General features: G+C 50.3%; 1 protein-coding gene across 1 annotated transcript in view; it reads right to left on the reverse strand.

Moving 5' to 3' along the window:
- Positions 1-2,931: 2,931 nt before the first annotated feature.
- NCAPD2 (non-SMC condensin I complex subunit D2) overlaps positions 2,932-16,468 on the reverse strand; it is a 35,181-nt gene continuing 21,644 nt past the window's right edge. Inside the window, exons 14-32 of the mRNA XM_012472831.3 lie at positions 13,806-13,930; positions 12,886-13,125; positions 11,925-12,099; positions 11,582-11,666; positions 9,453-9,586; positions 8,994-9,126; positions 8,823-8,907; positions 8,579-8,746; positions 8,150-8,322; positions 7,323-7,434; positions 7,120-7,243; positions 6,883-7,038; positions 6,355-6,532; positions 6,168-6,262; positions 5,620-5,700; positions 5,246-5,429; positions 3,746-3,872; positions 3,505-3,660; positions 2,932-3,266 (exon numbers count right to left, since the gene is read on the reverse strand). Of these exons, the coding sequence (XP_012328254.2) occupies positions 3,181-3,266; positions 3,505-3,660; positions 3,746-3,872; positions 5,246-5,429; positions 5,620-5,700; positions 6,168-6,262; positions 6,355-6,532; positions 6,883-7,038; positions 7,120-7,243; positions 7,323-7,434; positions 8,150-8,322; positions 8,579-8,746; positions 8,823-8,907; positions 8,994-9,126; positions 9,453-9,586; positions 11,582-11,666; positions 11,925-12,099; positions 12,886-13,125; positions 13,806-13,930 (2,617 nt within the window). The 3' untranslated portion in view covers positions 2,932-3,180. The remainder of the gene's footprint in view (positions 3,267-3,504; positions 3,661-3,745; positions 3,873-5,245; positions 5,430-5,619; positions 5,701-6,167; positions 6,263-6,354; positions 6,533-6,882; positions 7,039-7,119; positions 7,244-7,322; positions 7,435-8,149; positions 8,323-8,578; positions 8,747-8,822; positions 8,908-8,993; positions 9,127-9,452; positions 9,587-11,581; positions 11,667-11,924; positions 12,100-12,885; positions 13,126-13,805; positions 13,931-16,468) is intronic.

The following is a 16,468-nucleotide window of genomic DNA, read 5'->3' on the forward strand; positions in this document are numbered from 1 at the left end:
CGGCTGCAGCCCAGGGCCCCCAAGCCACCTGCGAACTCACCCGTTGACTCCGACCTTCACCTTCCCCATGGTGTCTCAGGGATGTGGCTGCGCGGAAGGAGAGGACAGTGAGGGCCAAGCGGCACCGGCCGACGCCCACACCTCCCCCCGCAGCCATTCAAGCCTCCATGCCCAACCCGCGCCGCAACACGTCCTCCGCACGCCTCTGCAATGCGGAGGCCGCCCGGGCCCGAGTCCACCCCGCAGCGGCGCAAACACACACGGCCCGCGCCCGCGCCCGCCCCTGCCGCCTTCAGGCCGTCCCGGCCCTCCCGGGGTCCTCTCCGCCGGTCTTCACCTGGCGATGAAAGGCAAGCGACGGCTATCTGTGGAACCGGAGGAGCAGAGAGCGCAGCGGGGCGATGCGGGCTGAATTTATAGGAACGGGGGGCGTGGCAGCAGGCAGTGACTCAAACCCCGCCTTCCGCCCGGCTCAGCCAGTCCCAGCCCGAGGGCTCGAGGCCTGAGCTACGTGCGCCCGTAAAACCGCGAGTAGTCGGGCCCGCTTTTTTCAACCCCCCGGCACCCCTCCCGGAGCTGCCTAGTTCAACTGGGCACTCACCAAGCGTGTGGGCCCCGGCAGAGAGGGGGAAGGGACTGAGATTGGCCCGATGGGAGGTGATCGGTGCTGGTTCCCAGGACTGGACTGTGAGCAGGCAAGAGATTAGGGAGTCGAGGACGGGGGCCCTGGGGAGCCAGGGACGTTAACCTTTCACGCACGGATGAAACGAGGACTTTGGGAGCGACTGAGATGGGGAATTGGAGCCAAAGCCCGGCACAGCTCGCGGCTGCACGCGGCCGGCCCCCTCCCCTTTCTTTCAAAGGCTGAGAGGCGGGAAAGTTGAGGAACTTCTCCTCGAGGCTCTGCGGTAGTGACACCGGAAAGCTGAGGCAAAGGCCTAGGAGGGGTCCTGGGGCCACGGCGGGCCCTTCCCAGCCCCCACTCCCCCCTCCCCATCTCCTGGCTCCTGGCCTCTCTGGGACCGAGGCCTGGGCTGGGCACTGGGCGGTGGGGACCTGGAAAGGAAGGAGGCTTGGGAGGCGGCTTGAGGGGGAGGTTTCTGCACGAAGGTCACGGTGTCCTGCAGCCCTGTAGCCTGGACCTGATAATTACGGCAGACAATCCAGGCCCTGTGTGCACCGGCGGTTCTCCCCGGGCTGTGGCAGAGGGGGAGGACAGGATGGCTGGTGGGGGCCCACAGGCCTCCCACAAAGTCACTCCTGGAAACCTGTGGGCTGTGCTGCCCAGGGTGAGAGACAGCGTCCCTTTCACTCCATCCAGCCCGGGGCGAAGAGCGGGAAGTGAGGGCGGAAGTCCCTCCCCGCCCTGGAACGTGCAGGCAAGCCGGGAGCCAGGGACGCCCCTTCATTGCCTGCGCCGGCGGGAGGCGAGGGTGATATTGAGGGCAGGGTGAGTCAAGAAGACGGAAAAAGTGGGAAAAGAGGTCTTGGGCACACGGTGGGAAGAGGCCCCTTGCCCCTTCACACAGGGGATCCATTCCCCTCCTAGGAGGGTAGAGGGCCAGGTTTGTGAGTGTTGGATGAAAGGGTGTGGAACACTTGGAAGGATTTGAAGGGGGTGGGGTGGGGTGGCCTTGGCCCATCAGCAGGTGCCTGGGAGGGGGTATCCCGGGCCTTTTTGCTGGCCCAGCGTAACCTGACACCAGCCCCCTGCCCTTCTAGCTAAAAGCTGGTTGCTAAGTTTAGCCGGCCTGGTGATAATCTTTGCTTAAAAGGCACGCACAAGACTCCAGTCGCTGTCCCTGCCTTTCTGGGATTGCCTTCCCTCCTTAGGACCCAGAGCCAGGCTGTCCTCATCTGGCTGCCACTGGCATGGTTGGTGTTGGTTTTTCACGATGATCACCCAGAGCAGAGTAGCAAGAGGGTCCCTAATGGTGGAAGGAGTGGGACGGAGGAGTGGAGGAAGCCCCACCTCTGAACCTCTGACTCAGCTATTCCTGCAACCAGGACCATTAACCCTTTCCCATCAAGAGCCTTAAGAGCATCTCCATGCTCCTGCGCCACCCAAGCGTGATTCCGAGGCGCCATCTTCCCCTTTGCCTCATGCTTGTCATTTTTCATTACTGTCCTCTCCTCCCTGCAAAAGAGGGAGCTCAGTGCCCAAGGAGCACTACTGACGTAGCATGCTGTTGTCATGACAGCAGAGGCACCAGTGTGGTCACGACAGCCCGCTCACAGCCTCCCATTCTAGGTGACTCAGCAGAGGAGACTTGGGGAGCTGGAAAAGGGTGGGCAGGCTTCAGGGGGCAGCCCACCCCTTGCAGACCTGGGAAGAGTTAGGAGTGCCAGGAAACAGACCATGTCTCCTGCAGAGCTGGAGGGGATCACGACCTGACCTTCCATCAGCCTGGCCCGGTCTGCTGCCAACCTTCGGAGATGGGATTAGGGAACACGAGTAGGGGTGGGGTGGGGTACATGGAGGAAAGCAACCCTTGGTCTAGAGCAGGTTTTCTCAACTGTGGCACTATTGACATTTTGGGCTACGTAATTCTTCGTTGAGGGGCCGTCCTGTGCACTGTAGGGTGTTTAGCAACATCGCGGCTAAATAGATGCTGGTAGCATTCTTCCCCCCAGGCTGTGACAACAAAGAGGTCCCCAGGTGTTGTCTAATGTTCTCTGGCAGGCACAATCACCCCCGGTTGAGAAGCACTGATCTGGAGCCTCAGCCTCAGCACTGCATAATTCTCCCCAGAGAGGCCGGGAGGTTGAGAGGGGAAAGGTGGCAGTGACGGGAAGGAAGCTCATCTGCGATCCCGGGACAGGCCCTAGGATTCCGGGCTCACTCATCTCTCTCTGGACTGCTAACCCTCTCTGCTGCATGAATCTGGGCTAATGAGAAATATGAAATAAAGACAAGCTTAGAAAAAAATGTCTAAAAGTATATAAAAACATTTATTCATTAGAAAACAAGGAGATTGGCAAACATATATTCCAAAGTGAAAGCACCTCAACACAGTTCAGTTAGGCTAATTTAAGAGAAAGGCCTTGCATTTTAACGACTGTGTATTTTTTTTTTAAAAAGAAGACAGACAAGTATTTTACAAGGGGCACAGAATTAGAATTCCAGGTCACCGTACAAGATACCCTGCACAGGGAGGTCAGGAATGGGCAAGGCCACTCCTAGGATCTGAGCCTGCGAGCCGATGCTCTGAGAATGGGGGTTGTTTTCTTGGGTGTCTCCTCTTCTGTCATCTCTGCTGAAAGATCTATGCAAAGAATTAGGGGAATAAGAAAAAGCTGAGTCACAAAGATGGTGAAAAATAGATTTCAGAGAACAATTGTACGCCACACTTCAGAAATAAAATCCCAGCTGTATAGGGGAGGCTCTTATGGGGCATGGGGCAGAGCATCTACATGCGGCCCCCACAGCAGGTCCTATGGAAACCAGCTCTCCACACCCTAGCTGTGTGCCTTCGGGGCGGGGGACATGCGGGAGCATCATACCTTCCTCACTAGACTCATCACTTGAGAAGACAATTTTGGGTTTCTTTTTGGAAGCTCGCTGCTTGGTGTTTGGATGGCGACGGGTAGTACGGCGGGGCTCTGGTGTGACAAAGTCACTGTCTGAGGCTGCAGAAGGCGGAGGCTGGTGCCTAGAAACTAGAAGAGGTAGAAAGACACAATTTTAAAAAGAAATTTAGAAACAAATCCTGCAGGAGGGGAGGGCACAGGCTGCCTGACGTACCAGTGGATGATTTTTTGGCTGACGGGGCTCTCTGGCTACCTGCTTGGCTAATCTCAAGCTCCTCAATTCCATCCAAACCTCTGGTATGACAGGCCCGAAGCTTCTGCTCAAATTCATCTATTATAGCCTGGAGGGAGAAGAGGAGATTCAGAGCAGGCCTGAAAACAGTTACTACTTTTTTTTTTTTTTTTGAGACAGTCTCACTCTGTTGCCCAGGTTGGAGTGCAGTGGCACGATCTCGACTGAGTACAACCTCTGCCTCCTGGGTTCAAGTGATTCTCCTGCCTCAGCCTCCTGAGTAGCAGGGATTACAGGCACCCGCCACTATGCCCAGCTAATTTTTTGTATTTTTAGTAGAGACGGGGTTTCACCATGTTGGCCAGACTGGATTTGAACTCCTGACCCCATGATTCACCTGCCTCGGCCTCCCAAAGTGCTGGGATTACAGGAGTGAGTCACTGCTCCCGGCCACAGTTACTTCTATGATTAAAAAGAAACAAGGCCATGAAAGACATGGAGGGCCTTGAATGCACATTGCTAAGTAAAGGAAGCCAGGCTGACAAGGCTCCATACTGTCTCATTCCAATGATACAGTCTGGAAAAGACAAAGCGATAGTAGCAGTAAAAAAATCAGTGGTTTCCAGGGGTTGTGGGGAGAGAGAGAGACACAGATGGAGCACGGGATTTTTAGGGCAGTGAAACTCTTCTGTATGATACTGCGATGGTGGATGCATGTCATTACATATGGTGAACCCCAATGTAGACCATGACTTTGGGAGATGATGTGTCCATGTAGGTTCAACTGTAACACGTGGACCATCCTGGTGCAGGATATTGCAGGTGGGGAAGGCCGTGAGGTGTAGGATCAAGGGGTAGATGGGAACCCCCTGTACTTTCTGCTCAATTTTGCTTTGAACCTAAAACTGCTCTGAAAAAGAAAGAAAATCTATTAAAAACAAAGAAGAATTGGATGAGATGCTGCTTTGGTTGTGTTTTTGGAATTAAAAAAAAAAAAAAAAGAATTGGGCCGGCGTGGCCTCACGCCTGTAATCCCAGCACTTCAGAAGGCCGAGGTGGGCGGATCACAAGATCAAGAGATCGAGACCATCCTGGCCAAAATAGTGAAACCCCATCTCTACTAAAATATAAAAATTAGCTGGGCATGGTGGCGCGTGCCTGTAATCCCAGCTACTCGGGAGGCTGAGGCAGGAGAATTACTTGAACCCGGGAGGCGGAGGTTGCAGTGAGCCGAGATCACACCACTGCACTCCAGCTTGGCGCCTGGTGACAGACCAAGACTCTGTCTCAAAAAATAAATAAATAAATAAATAAAAATAATAATCAGAGACAGAAAGTTCTGGTCTTGGGTCACTCTGGCAATTTGGTTGCAACCAAGCTGGGGATAAGTAGGATGGGAATGCGACTGCAAGAACTAGGATGCTGCCTAGGGTCAGCAGACGTGGGAACCCGACAGGCGCTGAAGTGTCCCGGGCTGCTCACCTTGCCGTCAGGCTTGGCCCCACGTCGCAGCTTGCCCACAACTGACAAAAAAGCACTGAAGATGGACTCATCTGACAGCTTGTCTCCAAAGCAGTCAAAATTGTCAAGCATCTTGCGGAGGCCTCGCTCTGTGAGGGGCAGCTGTGACACACAGTAGGCCAGGTCCCGCTGCTGCCGCTCAGTTCTGCAGATAGGAAGGGCTTTGTGAGGAACTGTGAGATGCAGCTAGCAAAGGCTCAACCTGCCCCATCAGCCTCCCCAGTCCCAGGGATACCACAGGGAGAGCGGGGGATAGACCGACGGGGTGGGGGACAGGCCTCAATCCCCTGCAGGGCCCCCCTTAGCACAAAGGAGTCTCAGGGAGGGTAGCATACCGGGCTGTGCGGAATCGCTGACACAGCTTTTCCACCAGGCTCTCTGTCTGCTTGTCCTTGGTGATGTAGGAGAGGAGCTGCCTGCAGGAAGGGGAGATGAGGATGTGTGACTGGCCCAGGGCCAGCTCTCCCATCCACTAAGACCAACTCCGGACCCTCCTCAGCACCAGTCTGTCTTCTCTGATGTTCTCTGCCATGGCCCCTGCCTGCCTCACCACTCCCCTTGCCCTGTCCCATTCAGCAGAGAAGGACCCCCCACCTCAGGAATTTTCACTGTGAATGGAAATTAACAGGAGCAGCTGCTATGTAGTGAGTGCTATTGTATGCCTGCTACCATGTTAGGAACTTTATCTTATTTAATATTTTCAAGAACTAAGAGTTAAGTATCATCAGCCTCAAAAGAAGTGGAAATAGGCACAGAGAGGCTAAGTTATTGCAGAAGGCTGTACAGCTAAAAAGTAGCCAAGGCGGAATTCAAATACAGGTGTGTCTGCTTCCTAAGCCCCTGCTATGTGGAAAATGTGCCCCAAGCGCCCGGGGAACAATACTTCATGATGGTGTGGAAAGGCTCTTCCTCCACCCCCAGCTCAGGGTCTGACAGGCGGCTGATGATATCTGGAAGGAGATTATAGATTGCGTTGCCCTGTAAGACAGACAGAGCCATGTTAATTAAAGAGACGAGGTGACCTACATATTCCCTCTGCAGCAAGCCCTCAGTGCCTCTCTGCCTCTCACCTTGTGGGAGAGCTCGTTGAAGAAGTTCTTGGCCAGGGCAGCAATCTGAGGCCCGGGGTCGATAAGCAGCACCGCCATCTCGCTCACCTGCCCCTTCACCTTCACCATGTCCTTGAGGATCAGGTGGGTCATCACCAGCCCTGCTGTTTTCCGCACTTGCTGAGCAGGGTCCCGGAGGCTAGGAATGGAATTGCAGGCTGTGGGGACCAAGACCTCTGGACTACACCCTAACACTGGTAGAAAAGGCCCTCAGCAGGAATCAATTACCCCATGCTACGCCACTCTGGAAGCAGTCAGAAAGCTGTCTAGAGTTGAAAGCTGGAGTGAGGGAAAGAGGTGAAGCTTCTAACCAGAAATGTCAGTCCCACTGGGGTGACTCTTAGCCAGGGGCCTGTATAGGTTAAGTATCAAGCAAATGTTCCAGGTGATGCCAAAGCCTAGGGGAAGAGTCCTGGTGATTATCACACTGGCTCTGAACAGACTCTGGAGCTCTGGGGAATGGCTACCATGTTGTGAGGGGTCTCTTACCGAGCATATAGATGAGGAGTCCAGGGGTCCACCAGATTGGGAAAGCGGATGGCCAGATCCCCAGTGGCAACCATGAGGTTAGACCGGACAATGGGAAGTGGAGACTTTTCTAGCATGGTGAACAGAAGACGAAGCTGGGAGTCGCAGAAAGAGGCACTAGGGGCAAGAAGAGGACCATCAGGGAAGCCACTTCATCCCCATCTTCCTCGAGAAGGTGATAGCAGCCCCAGGGCCTACCTGGTCATGCAGAACTTGCCAAGGGCAAGTGAAGCAGCTGCAGAGAGGTCGGGGTTGCTGTAGAGGCCTGGGTTGTTGCAGACTTTAAGCAAGAGTGGAACAAAGGCAGCCAGGGTCTGTTTGCCTGTTGGAAGAATAACTGCAGGTTTGGGACAGGTTATCTCAGTTGGGGAGAAACTGCTGAGTGCAGCAATTTTTCTTACCATCCAACAGTTCCATCTCACAGATGCCGCGGATCAGTTCTGCCTCCGTGTCATCTGCTGTTGCCCCAACCAGCCCCAGCTCCTCCTCCATGGTGGTCTCAGAGCTTGTATTCTAAAAGGAATGATGCCGGGGACCACGGATAAGTAGAGACAACATTTCTGATTCCAGCCCATACTTTATTTTGCACGAACAATGTGAAGAAAGGCAAATTCTACAAAAGCATTTAGGGAATTACCAAATGTCTGTCAAGAGAAAGGATTCCTGAATTAAACAGGGAAACAATGAGGTCCCTGTTTTTGTTTTTAAGTTGCCAAAGCGTGTTTCTACACCTTCCTCATGGAAGACATAACAACTTCCTATACAGGGTAAACAGATGGATCATGTCAGACAATGCTTCAAAGTCACAGAGAAGGTCAGACTTTTCTCCAGTGCTGCAAGGCTCTATATCTTATTTGTCTGCAAGACATCACTGCCTCTAGCGGAGAGAACACAAGGCCCCAGTGGGGCCAGGCCAGTAATGAAGGCTGGTGGAAAAGGCGGGCGGGTGTGTGCATGTTCTAACAAACCCTGCCTCAGACAAAAAGCCTCTGTTTTATGCTGAGGTCTCTAACTCCACACTCTGCGTTTACCTAAATCTTTCCTTCCTGGGTGATCACTGATAGTTTCATCATGTTCACACGAATCTTTCCTAGGGTAGTAGCTATAGAGAGGCAGAAACTCTTCGCTTCATGTAATAGCAGAGGAGCAGATTGCCAGAAGGGGATCAGCTCAGTTCCGAGCTGAGGTAATGAAATAAATCTGGGACGTGCTTAGGACAGTCACACACCTTCTCCTTGGGATCTTTGGTCTTGTGCTCCTGTTCTTCCCGGAGAACTCGGCGCCGACAAAGCTCTCCACTCACTGCCTGCTCCAAGTGGACCAGCTGCTGCAGAGCCACATCCCCAGCCAGGGACAACAGGTTCATCAACATGAAAGTGGGGAGCATTGCGGGGGACTCCTCTGGAGGAGAGGGAGAGGGAAGGCAGGGCAAAGAGACATCCTTAAGTCCCATCAAGCCTGAATCTGGTTTTTACTGATCTTCCCCTTGCTCACATGCTATTCAAACCAGTGAAGTAGTAAGAGATGAGGGTGGGAACTGGCCCAACTTCGACTTGGACAAACAAGGGCTGTTGTAGGAAGTGGTGGTGGCAGCAGCTCCCGGCCCTGTAGGAAAACAGAAGCTGGCTGCTGCAGTAGGTCAGCCCTGCCCACTTACTCGGGTCCTCCTGACTGGTTCTTTTCTGTTCTAGCTTCTCCAGGGCCTGTTTTGCACAGCTCTGCAATATCTGGGCACAGATCACTTCGGGGCCCTCTGCCAGTTGGTAAATGAGGGTCACTGCCACCTCTTTGAATGGGATCCAGAGTGGGTCTGGGTGGACAAAGCCTGTAGGGGAGAAGGGAGAAGTTATTCACTGCAACCAAGGGCCCAACTCTGCCCAAGGCCTTTCCTGGGAGCTCACCTTTTGTGACCGTCTCCTGCAGTTGCTCAAACAACCTGTGTTCCTGAGGCAGCCGGAAGGGGGGGTGACGTTTGCCCAGAGAAGGCTGTGGAGAACAAGACAATGTGGGTGCTTGTATAGGGTGGACACGAGGACCTCCACTCTCCTTAGTTTGGAACCATCCCCACATACCTTTCTCCTGTCAGAGATGTTGGCAATGGCATGGCATACCTGCTGGGCCAGCCTGTAGTCCTGTGGAAACTTTTCATCCAGCCCTATGCTCACCAGTGTGTCTAAATTGCTTCCCACAATTTCTGGCTTTCCTCTAGGGGAAGGAAGCCACAGAGTTAAAGGCAGTTATGGGGGGAAGGGCCAATAGGGATAGGTACTAGCACCCCACACAGTGTCTAGAGCCTTGGAACACTACCGGGAGGCTCTGACACAGGGCCAGCCCCTTGGGTCCTGTTGCTTTACTGAATCCCAATACTTCTGCTAGGCAGGAGGGCTGGTACTCTATTTTGTTTTTCATTTAGGTGGCTAACTCACAGCAGAGCTCAGCTGGGCCTCACTGTGATGACTGAAGGAAAAGGAGCCTTCTCAGAACCTTCCTTTGCTCTCCCACCCCACTGCCTGCTGGGGTGGGAGCCTCACCGTGCCATCATGCCAAGAAGCATGACAGAGGAACAGCGTTCTAGAGGAGAGCAGGTGACCTTCTCGGTGGCTCGTTCCCACAGCAGCTGGGTCACTGCTGGTTTCACCTCATCCTTCTGCACAAACTCACAGAGCTAAGGAGAAAAGAAAAAGGGCTTCAGCCAAAAAATAACAATCCCTTTATCTTTGGTCCACTTCTCTGAAGATTATATTGAGAACCTGAAGTGGACAAAAGTAATACTTAGGAATGGAAAAAGAAAGAGGAGGCTCAAAATGTAAAGCAGGGGTTTGAGAGGCCCTTCTCTTTCCATTCTCTACTTTTCTACTCTCATGCCTTCAAAACTATATTTATTCAAGTGACATACCAAAACTGGCCTTTTGAGTTCCACGTGAGTCCATAGTTCTAAGTATGGAGATTTCTAACAGATTTTCTTGCCGTTACCACAAACTTGACATGTCTAACATGGAAGCCATCACCCATCCTTGCCTTTTCATTTTGCCAATGGTATGAACACTCTCTCAGTTACACGTGCTTAAAATTTCAGTCACTCAATTTTTTTTTATACAAATTAGTCACTTGGTCTTATCTATTTTTCCTTTAAAAATCTGTCTTCCATTAAGCCCATTCTGTAGCAATTTCTCCAGTCCCCAAGTCCAGCCCCTCATTACTGCCCACTACAGCAGCCTCCACTGGCCTTCCTGTTCCATAGGTCGGTCTCCCCCGCCTCTGCTTCCCCCAGGTCACTTCTGCTGCACCCCAATTTGCAGGTCTCCCCTGCCTCTTGTAGGGCTTCTGCAGGTAACTGGCATATGACATCATGGGGCGATCGCCACCACCAAGCTGTTTTCTTTTCTCCAGTGAGGAGAAAAATGTGGCTGGCAGGAATGCTCTTCCCAGCGGGAGCTGGAGGTCAGTGCCACCTCCACTCTTTGTGCCCACAATGCAAACGCTACAAAGCAGAATTGTCTCATTCAAATGCCGGGTGCCTGGCTAACAGTTACAGTCCTAGACTCCTGAAGTCATTCAGAGACCTCCACAGTTTAGTTCCAGCCTACATTCCCAACTTTATTATGTTTTCCAGATGATTTTTTTGAGACAGTCTTGCTTTGTTGCCAGGCAGTACTGCAGTGGTGTGATCTTGGCCCACTGCAACCTCCGCCTCCCGGGTTCAAGCAATTCTCTTGCCTCAGCTTCCCGTGTAGCTGGGACTACAGACGCGCGCCACCACGCCCAGCTACTTTTTATATTTCAGTAGAGATGGGGTTTCACTATGTTGGCCAGGATGGTCTCGATCTCTTGACTTCGTGATCCGCCTGCTTCGGCCTCCCAAAGTGCTGGGATCACAGGAGTGAGCCACCGCACCTGGCCTAATTTTTTAATTTTTTGAGATAGAGTCTCACTCTATCGCCCAGGCTGGAGTGCAGTAGCACAATCTCGGCTGACTGCAACCTCCACCTCCCGGGTTTAAGCAATTCTCCTATCTCAGCCTCCTGAGTAGCTGGGACTATAGGCACCCGCCACCATGCCCGGCTAATTCTTAGCAGAGACAGGGTTTCACCATATTGGTCAGGGTGGTCTCGAACTCCTGACCTCAGATGATCTGCCTGCCTCAGCCTCCCAAAGTGCTGAGATTATAGGCATGAGCCATTGTGCCCAGCCAAGAGTATATTTTCTAGAGCTCTTATTGCCCGAGTTTGAATCTCAAACTTTGCCACTAATTAGCTGTAACCAGCTACATTCTTTAACCTCTCTGTGCCTCAGATTTCTCATTGTAAAACGCAGATAATACTACCTCACAGGGCTGCTGTGAGGATTAAACAAGTTACCATGAGTAATGTGAGTGCAAGTGCCTGTCATATATTCAATACCGTATGAGTGATGTTGTTATATTATTGCTATGACAACCATTACCTGTAAAACTTATTCTGGCACTTTATTATCTACCTGCTGCATTGCTCTAACAATGTTCTGTGGTTTTTGACTACCAACTGGCAGGTTCCTTTAAAGTTGGAAACATGAAAACAAAGAGTCTTATACTTCTTTCTGGGACTAAGTAAATTGCGAAATGCATAGTAATAACGCAATAATACTTGTTGAATGAAGAAAAGAAGAAAGCAGGAAGCCTTACAATTTCCTCAAGGCACTGAATGGTCCCAACCGAGGCATCCACGAGCAGCAGAGAGAGATTCTGAATCAAAGCCTGGGCTTTGGCTCTGTGGGAACAGCAGAGATCAGGGGTAATGATAAGACTGGGAAGCTGAACTTGGCAAACAGTGATTAGGGCTATCCCACCACAGTGTCAAATAACTGCTTTCCCTGGGAAACCAGCCCCACCCCAAGCCCCATTATGATGGACTGCCTATGGATCTGAACTCCTCTGGAGAAATGCACCTCTTCCTTTAGGAAACAAGGGAAGTCCTGTGAGAAGCTGACCTTGGAAAAGTCAGCAAAGGCAAAAGCACCCCACAGACCTGGCAGAGTCCCCTTTGGGGTTGAGGTAGAGTTGGCGGTAGGCATTAAGCACAGCTTCCCGGACACCAGGCTCCTTAGACCAGATGAGAGGCAGCATGCGGCGCACCCCAAACAGGGCCTGGGGTACCCCAAATTGGAAGACCATCACAAAGAATTCAATCACCTCCTGCACCACTGAGAGAACATGTACAAATGTCACCCATCTACTTGGCACAACTTCCCCAATACCTAAAGACAGAACCTTTCTGAATGTAGCAAGATGTAAGTGGAGGCCTTCCTCACTTTCCCTGAGAATGTTGACTCCTTCTGTAATGCCTTGTCATGAAATACCACAGGCATTAAAACGTATAAGCTGTAAGTGGCTAGAGGAAGCAAATAGAAATAAAAAACACTGCCTTTTATTTTTTTAAAGACACGGGGTCTTATTCTGTTGCTCTGGCTGGACTGCAGTGGCATGACCATAGCTCACTGCAGCCTCAAACTCCTAGGCTCAAGCAATCCTCCTGCCCCAGCCTTCCAAGTAGGTGGAACTACAGGTGTGTGTCATCACGCCAAGCTAATTTCTGTTTCTTTGTAGAGATGGGGTCTTGCTATGTTGCCCAGGCTGGTCTCGAACTCTGGGCCTCAATCTGTCCTCCTGCTTTGGCCTCCCAATGTATTGGGATTACAGGCATGAGTCATTGCGCCCAACTGAGAACCCCTGCCTTTTAAAGGAGTGGATAAGATATATCAATAAAATATGGGCAGGAACTCCAAGCTCCACGGCCGGGTACAGTGGCTCACACCTGTAATACCAGCACTTTGGGAGGCTGATGCAGAAGGATCACCTGAGCCCAGGAGTTTGAGACCAGCTTGGCCAACATAGGAAGACTCCAACTCTATTATTAATACAAATTTAAAAAATTAAAAAAATACAAAAGAACCCCAAGCCTGTTCTTACAGAAGAGGACTCTGGCATACCTGTAGTTGTGTTTTCATACATCATCTTGCTAATGATGCCAATGGCCTCCGTAATCTTCCGGGAGAAGCTGTAGGCATCCTGCAGATACTGCACCAGCATCTCCTGCTTCACCAGTTCGTCATTTCTCCTCGATTCCTCAGGCTCTGACACACTGGGTTTGTTTTTACAGACAGTCTGTCCTGTGACCATGTTTTCTGTAGACTCCCGGGGATTCTTTTCTTGTGTGGAAGCTGCTGGGCCTAAGGAGTTAGAGAAGTACAGGATGGTTTCATTCAAGGGGATACAGGGGAATCCAACAGCTGTCAACATCCCTGGATATTTATTTATTTTCCTTCTTTTTTTCTTTGGAGATGGGGGTCTCACTCTGTTGCCCAGGCTGTGCAGTGGCATGATCACTGCTCACTGTAGCCTCAACTTCGCTGGGCTCAGGTGATTCTCTCACTTCAGCCTTACAAGCTGGGACTACAGGCGTATGCCACCACACCTGGCTAATTATTTTGGTATTTCTTGTAGAGATGGGGGTTTTGCCATGTTGCCCAGGCTGATCTTGAACTTCTGGGCTCAAGCGATCCTCCTGCCTTGGCCTCCCAAAATGCTAGGATTACAGGCGTAAGCCACCACACCCGGCCCTGGATATTTCTTTCCACAATGTGAAGATATGAAATTAGAACCTATTCTAAAATATCTTAATTTCTCAAAAACTATACCTAAAGCCTTCTATGTTCTACACAGTCACCCTGTGACTATCAATCTTAGGTCCATGGGCTGCTTCCATTCCAGAGCAGAAGCAATGCCAATTCATCTCTGGGCTCTTTCAGCACCAGGTTCTTAGCCAGGCTAATGGACGGCATAAAGTAAATGCTCAGTTAAGTATTAGTTGATGGGTGCTGTTTATTGACTGAAGAAGGAAAACGATTACCTTTGAAGATAATTCCTAAGATAGTCAAGAGCCTGGTCTCCTCTGACTCCTCTGGGTCTATATGACTGAAGGGTTCGGACTCCTGGAAGTGGCCTGTGGCTTCTCGAGTGAGAATGATGGCCTGTCTGAAAGAACACCAGCCTGTCAGCATCCAGAAGAATGTCACCGCATTTGTAAGGGAGCATACCTCATGATTCTATCAAGTCCCTGGACCTACTGCCCAGAGAATAGGAGCTCTTAACATGCTTAAAAAGTTGTGCAACACCTACTAAGGGGTGGGGTTCAAAACACTTTTCCTATTTTCTTTCCCGATTGTTCATTTGCAAACACTTTTCCTATTTCTGAAGCTACAAGGCATTACTAGTCTTCAAAAAAAACGCCAATAAGTCTTTTTAAAGTTTTAAAATCAGAAACCTACTCCAAACACCTGTTTAAAAACTTTCCTAAGTTTAGAAACAATAAACCTTCAATAATTAGTTAATTCAGGCATATCCATACAATAAGATTCTATGTAGCTGTAAAAAATAATGGGGACACATAAGTCCAGGAATTCGAGATCAGCCTGGGCAACACAGGGAGACCCATCTATACAAAAAGTAAAAAAAGTTAGCCGGGTGTGATGGTGTGCACCTGTGGGCTCAGCTATTCGAGGGAGCTGAGGTGGGAGGATCACTTGAGCCTGGGAGATCAAAGATGCAGTGAGTTGTGATCATACCATTGTACTCCAGCATGGGCAACACAGTGAGACCCTCTCAAAAAAAAAAAGGAGAGTGGGAAACTATTTATGTATAAATCTATATATTTTTTTAGAGACAGAGTCTTGTTCTATCATGCAGACCAAAATGTAGTGGCATGATCTTGGTGCACTACAACCTCCACTTCCTGGGTTCAAGTGATTCTCATGCCTCAGCTCCCAAAATAGCTAGGATTACAGGTATGTGCCAGCACACCTGGCCAATTTTTGTGATTGTAGTAAAGATGGGGTTTCGCCATGTTGGCCAAGCTGGCCTCAAACTCCTGGCCCCAAGAGATCCACCAGCTTCAGGCTCCCAAAGTGCTGGGACTACAGGTGTGAGCCACTGCGCCTGGCCATGTATATATATATATATATATATTTTTTTTTTTTTTTGAGATGGAGTCTTGCTCTGTCACCCAGGCTGGAGTGTAGAACAATCTTGGCTCACTGCAATCTCTGCCTCCTGGGTTCAAACGATTCTTCTGCCTCAGCCTCCCAAGTAGCTGGGATTACACATGCGCACCACCACGCCTGGCTAATTTTTGTATTTTTAGTAGAGACAGGATTTCACCATGTTGGCTGAGCTGGTCTTGAATTCCTGATCTTGTGATCCGCCTGCCTCAACCTTACAAAGTGCTGGGATTACAGGCATGAGTCACCACGCCCAGCCATAAATATTTTAAGAAACCACTGAGACACACAGTTAAGTGAAAAGAGCAAGATGGTAGATCAATGGGGAGAGAATTCTATCAGTTATGTAAAAGGGGGAAAAAAGAAAACATGTTTGTCTGCACATTATCTTCTTCTTGCCATGTTGTCCAGGCTGGTCTCAAACTTGTGGGCTCAAGCAATCTTTGGCTCAGCCTCTCAAAGCATTGAGATTACAGGTGTGAGCCACCCCACCTAGCCCCAATTAATTATTAACATTGCCTTCCTGTGGGAAGGGGAACTAAGTGGCTGGGAAACAGGTTTGAAGGGGACTTTTCAGGGGCATTCCCTTTTGTAATTTTAAATTTTGCACCATGTAAATGTACCGTACTATCTAATTTTTTTTTTTTGTAGAGAGTCTTGCTCTGTTGCCAGGCACCAGGCTGGAGTGCAGTGGCGCGATCTCGGCTCACTGCAACCTCCGCCTCCTGGGTTCAAGCAATTCTCCTGCCTCAGCCTCCCGGGTAGCTGGGACTACAGGCACCCACCACCACGCCCAGCTAATTGTTTTTTGTATTTTTTAGTAGAGACGGGGTTTCACCATGTTGGCCAGGATGGTCTCGATCTCTTGACCTCATGATCCACCCGTCTCGGCCTCCCAAAGTGCTGGGATTACAGGCTTGAGCCACTGCAACTGGCCCCTAATTTTTTAAAAGCATATTTCAGCTTTTAACAAAGCTGTTTTAAAAAAAATCATTTAAGTTAGGCCCAGTGGCTTACGCCTCTAATCCCAGCACTTTGAAAGGCTGAGGTGGGCATATCCCTTGAGTCCAAGAGTTCGAGACCAGCCTGGGCAACATGGCAAAACCCCATCTCTACAAAAAAAAATACAAAACACTTAGCCAGGGGTGGTGGTGTACATCAGTAGTCCTAGCTACCCGGGAGGCTGAGGTGGGAGGAACACATGTGCCCAGGAGGTGGAGGCTACAGTGAGCTCTGATTGTGCCACTGCACTCTACTGCACTCCAGTATAGGTGACAGAGTGAAACCTTGTCTCAAAAAGAATAAATAAAATTAAATTAAAACTAAAAAGTTTTATTCTAAGCCAAGTGCGGTGGCATTCACCTATAGTCCCAGTTAGTACTTGGGAGGCTATTGTAGGAGGATCACATCAACCCAGAAATTCAAGTTCAGCCTGGGCAACAAAGGCCCTGACTATAAAAAAAAAACAAAAAAAAAAAAAAGAAAAGAAAAGAAAAAGAAAGTTTTATAACAATGT

The sequence above is a fragment of the Aotus nancymaae genome, unplaced genomic scaffold (assembly GCF_030222135.1).
Source record: "Aotus nancymaae isolate 86718 unplaced genomic scaffold, 86718_ANA_hifiasm-v0.15.2.pri h1tg000016l, whole genome shotgun sequence".
Taxonomy (NCBI): domain Eukaryota; kingdom Metazoa; phylum Chordata; class Mammalia; order Primates; family Aotidae; genus Aotus; species Aotus nancymaae.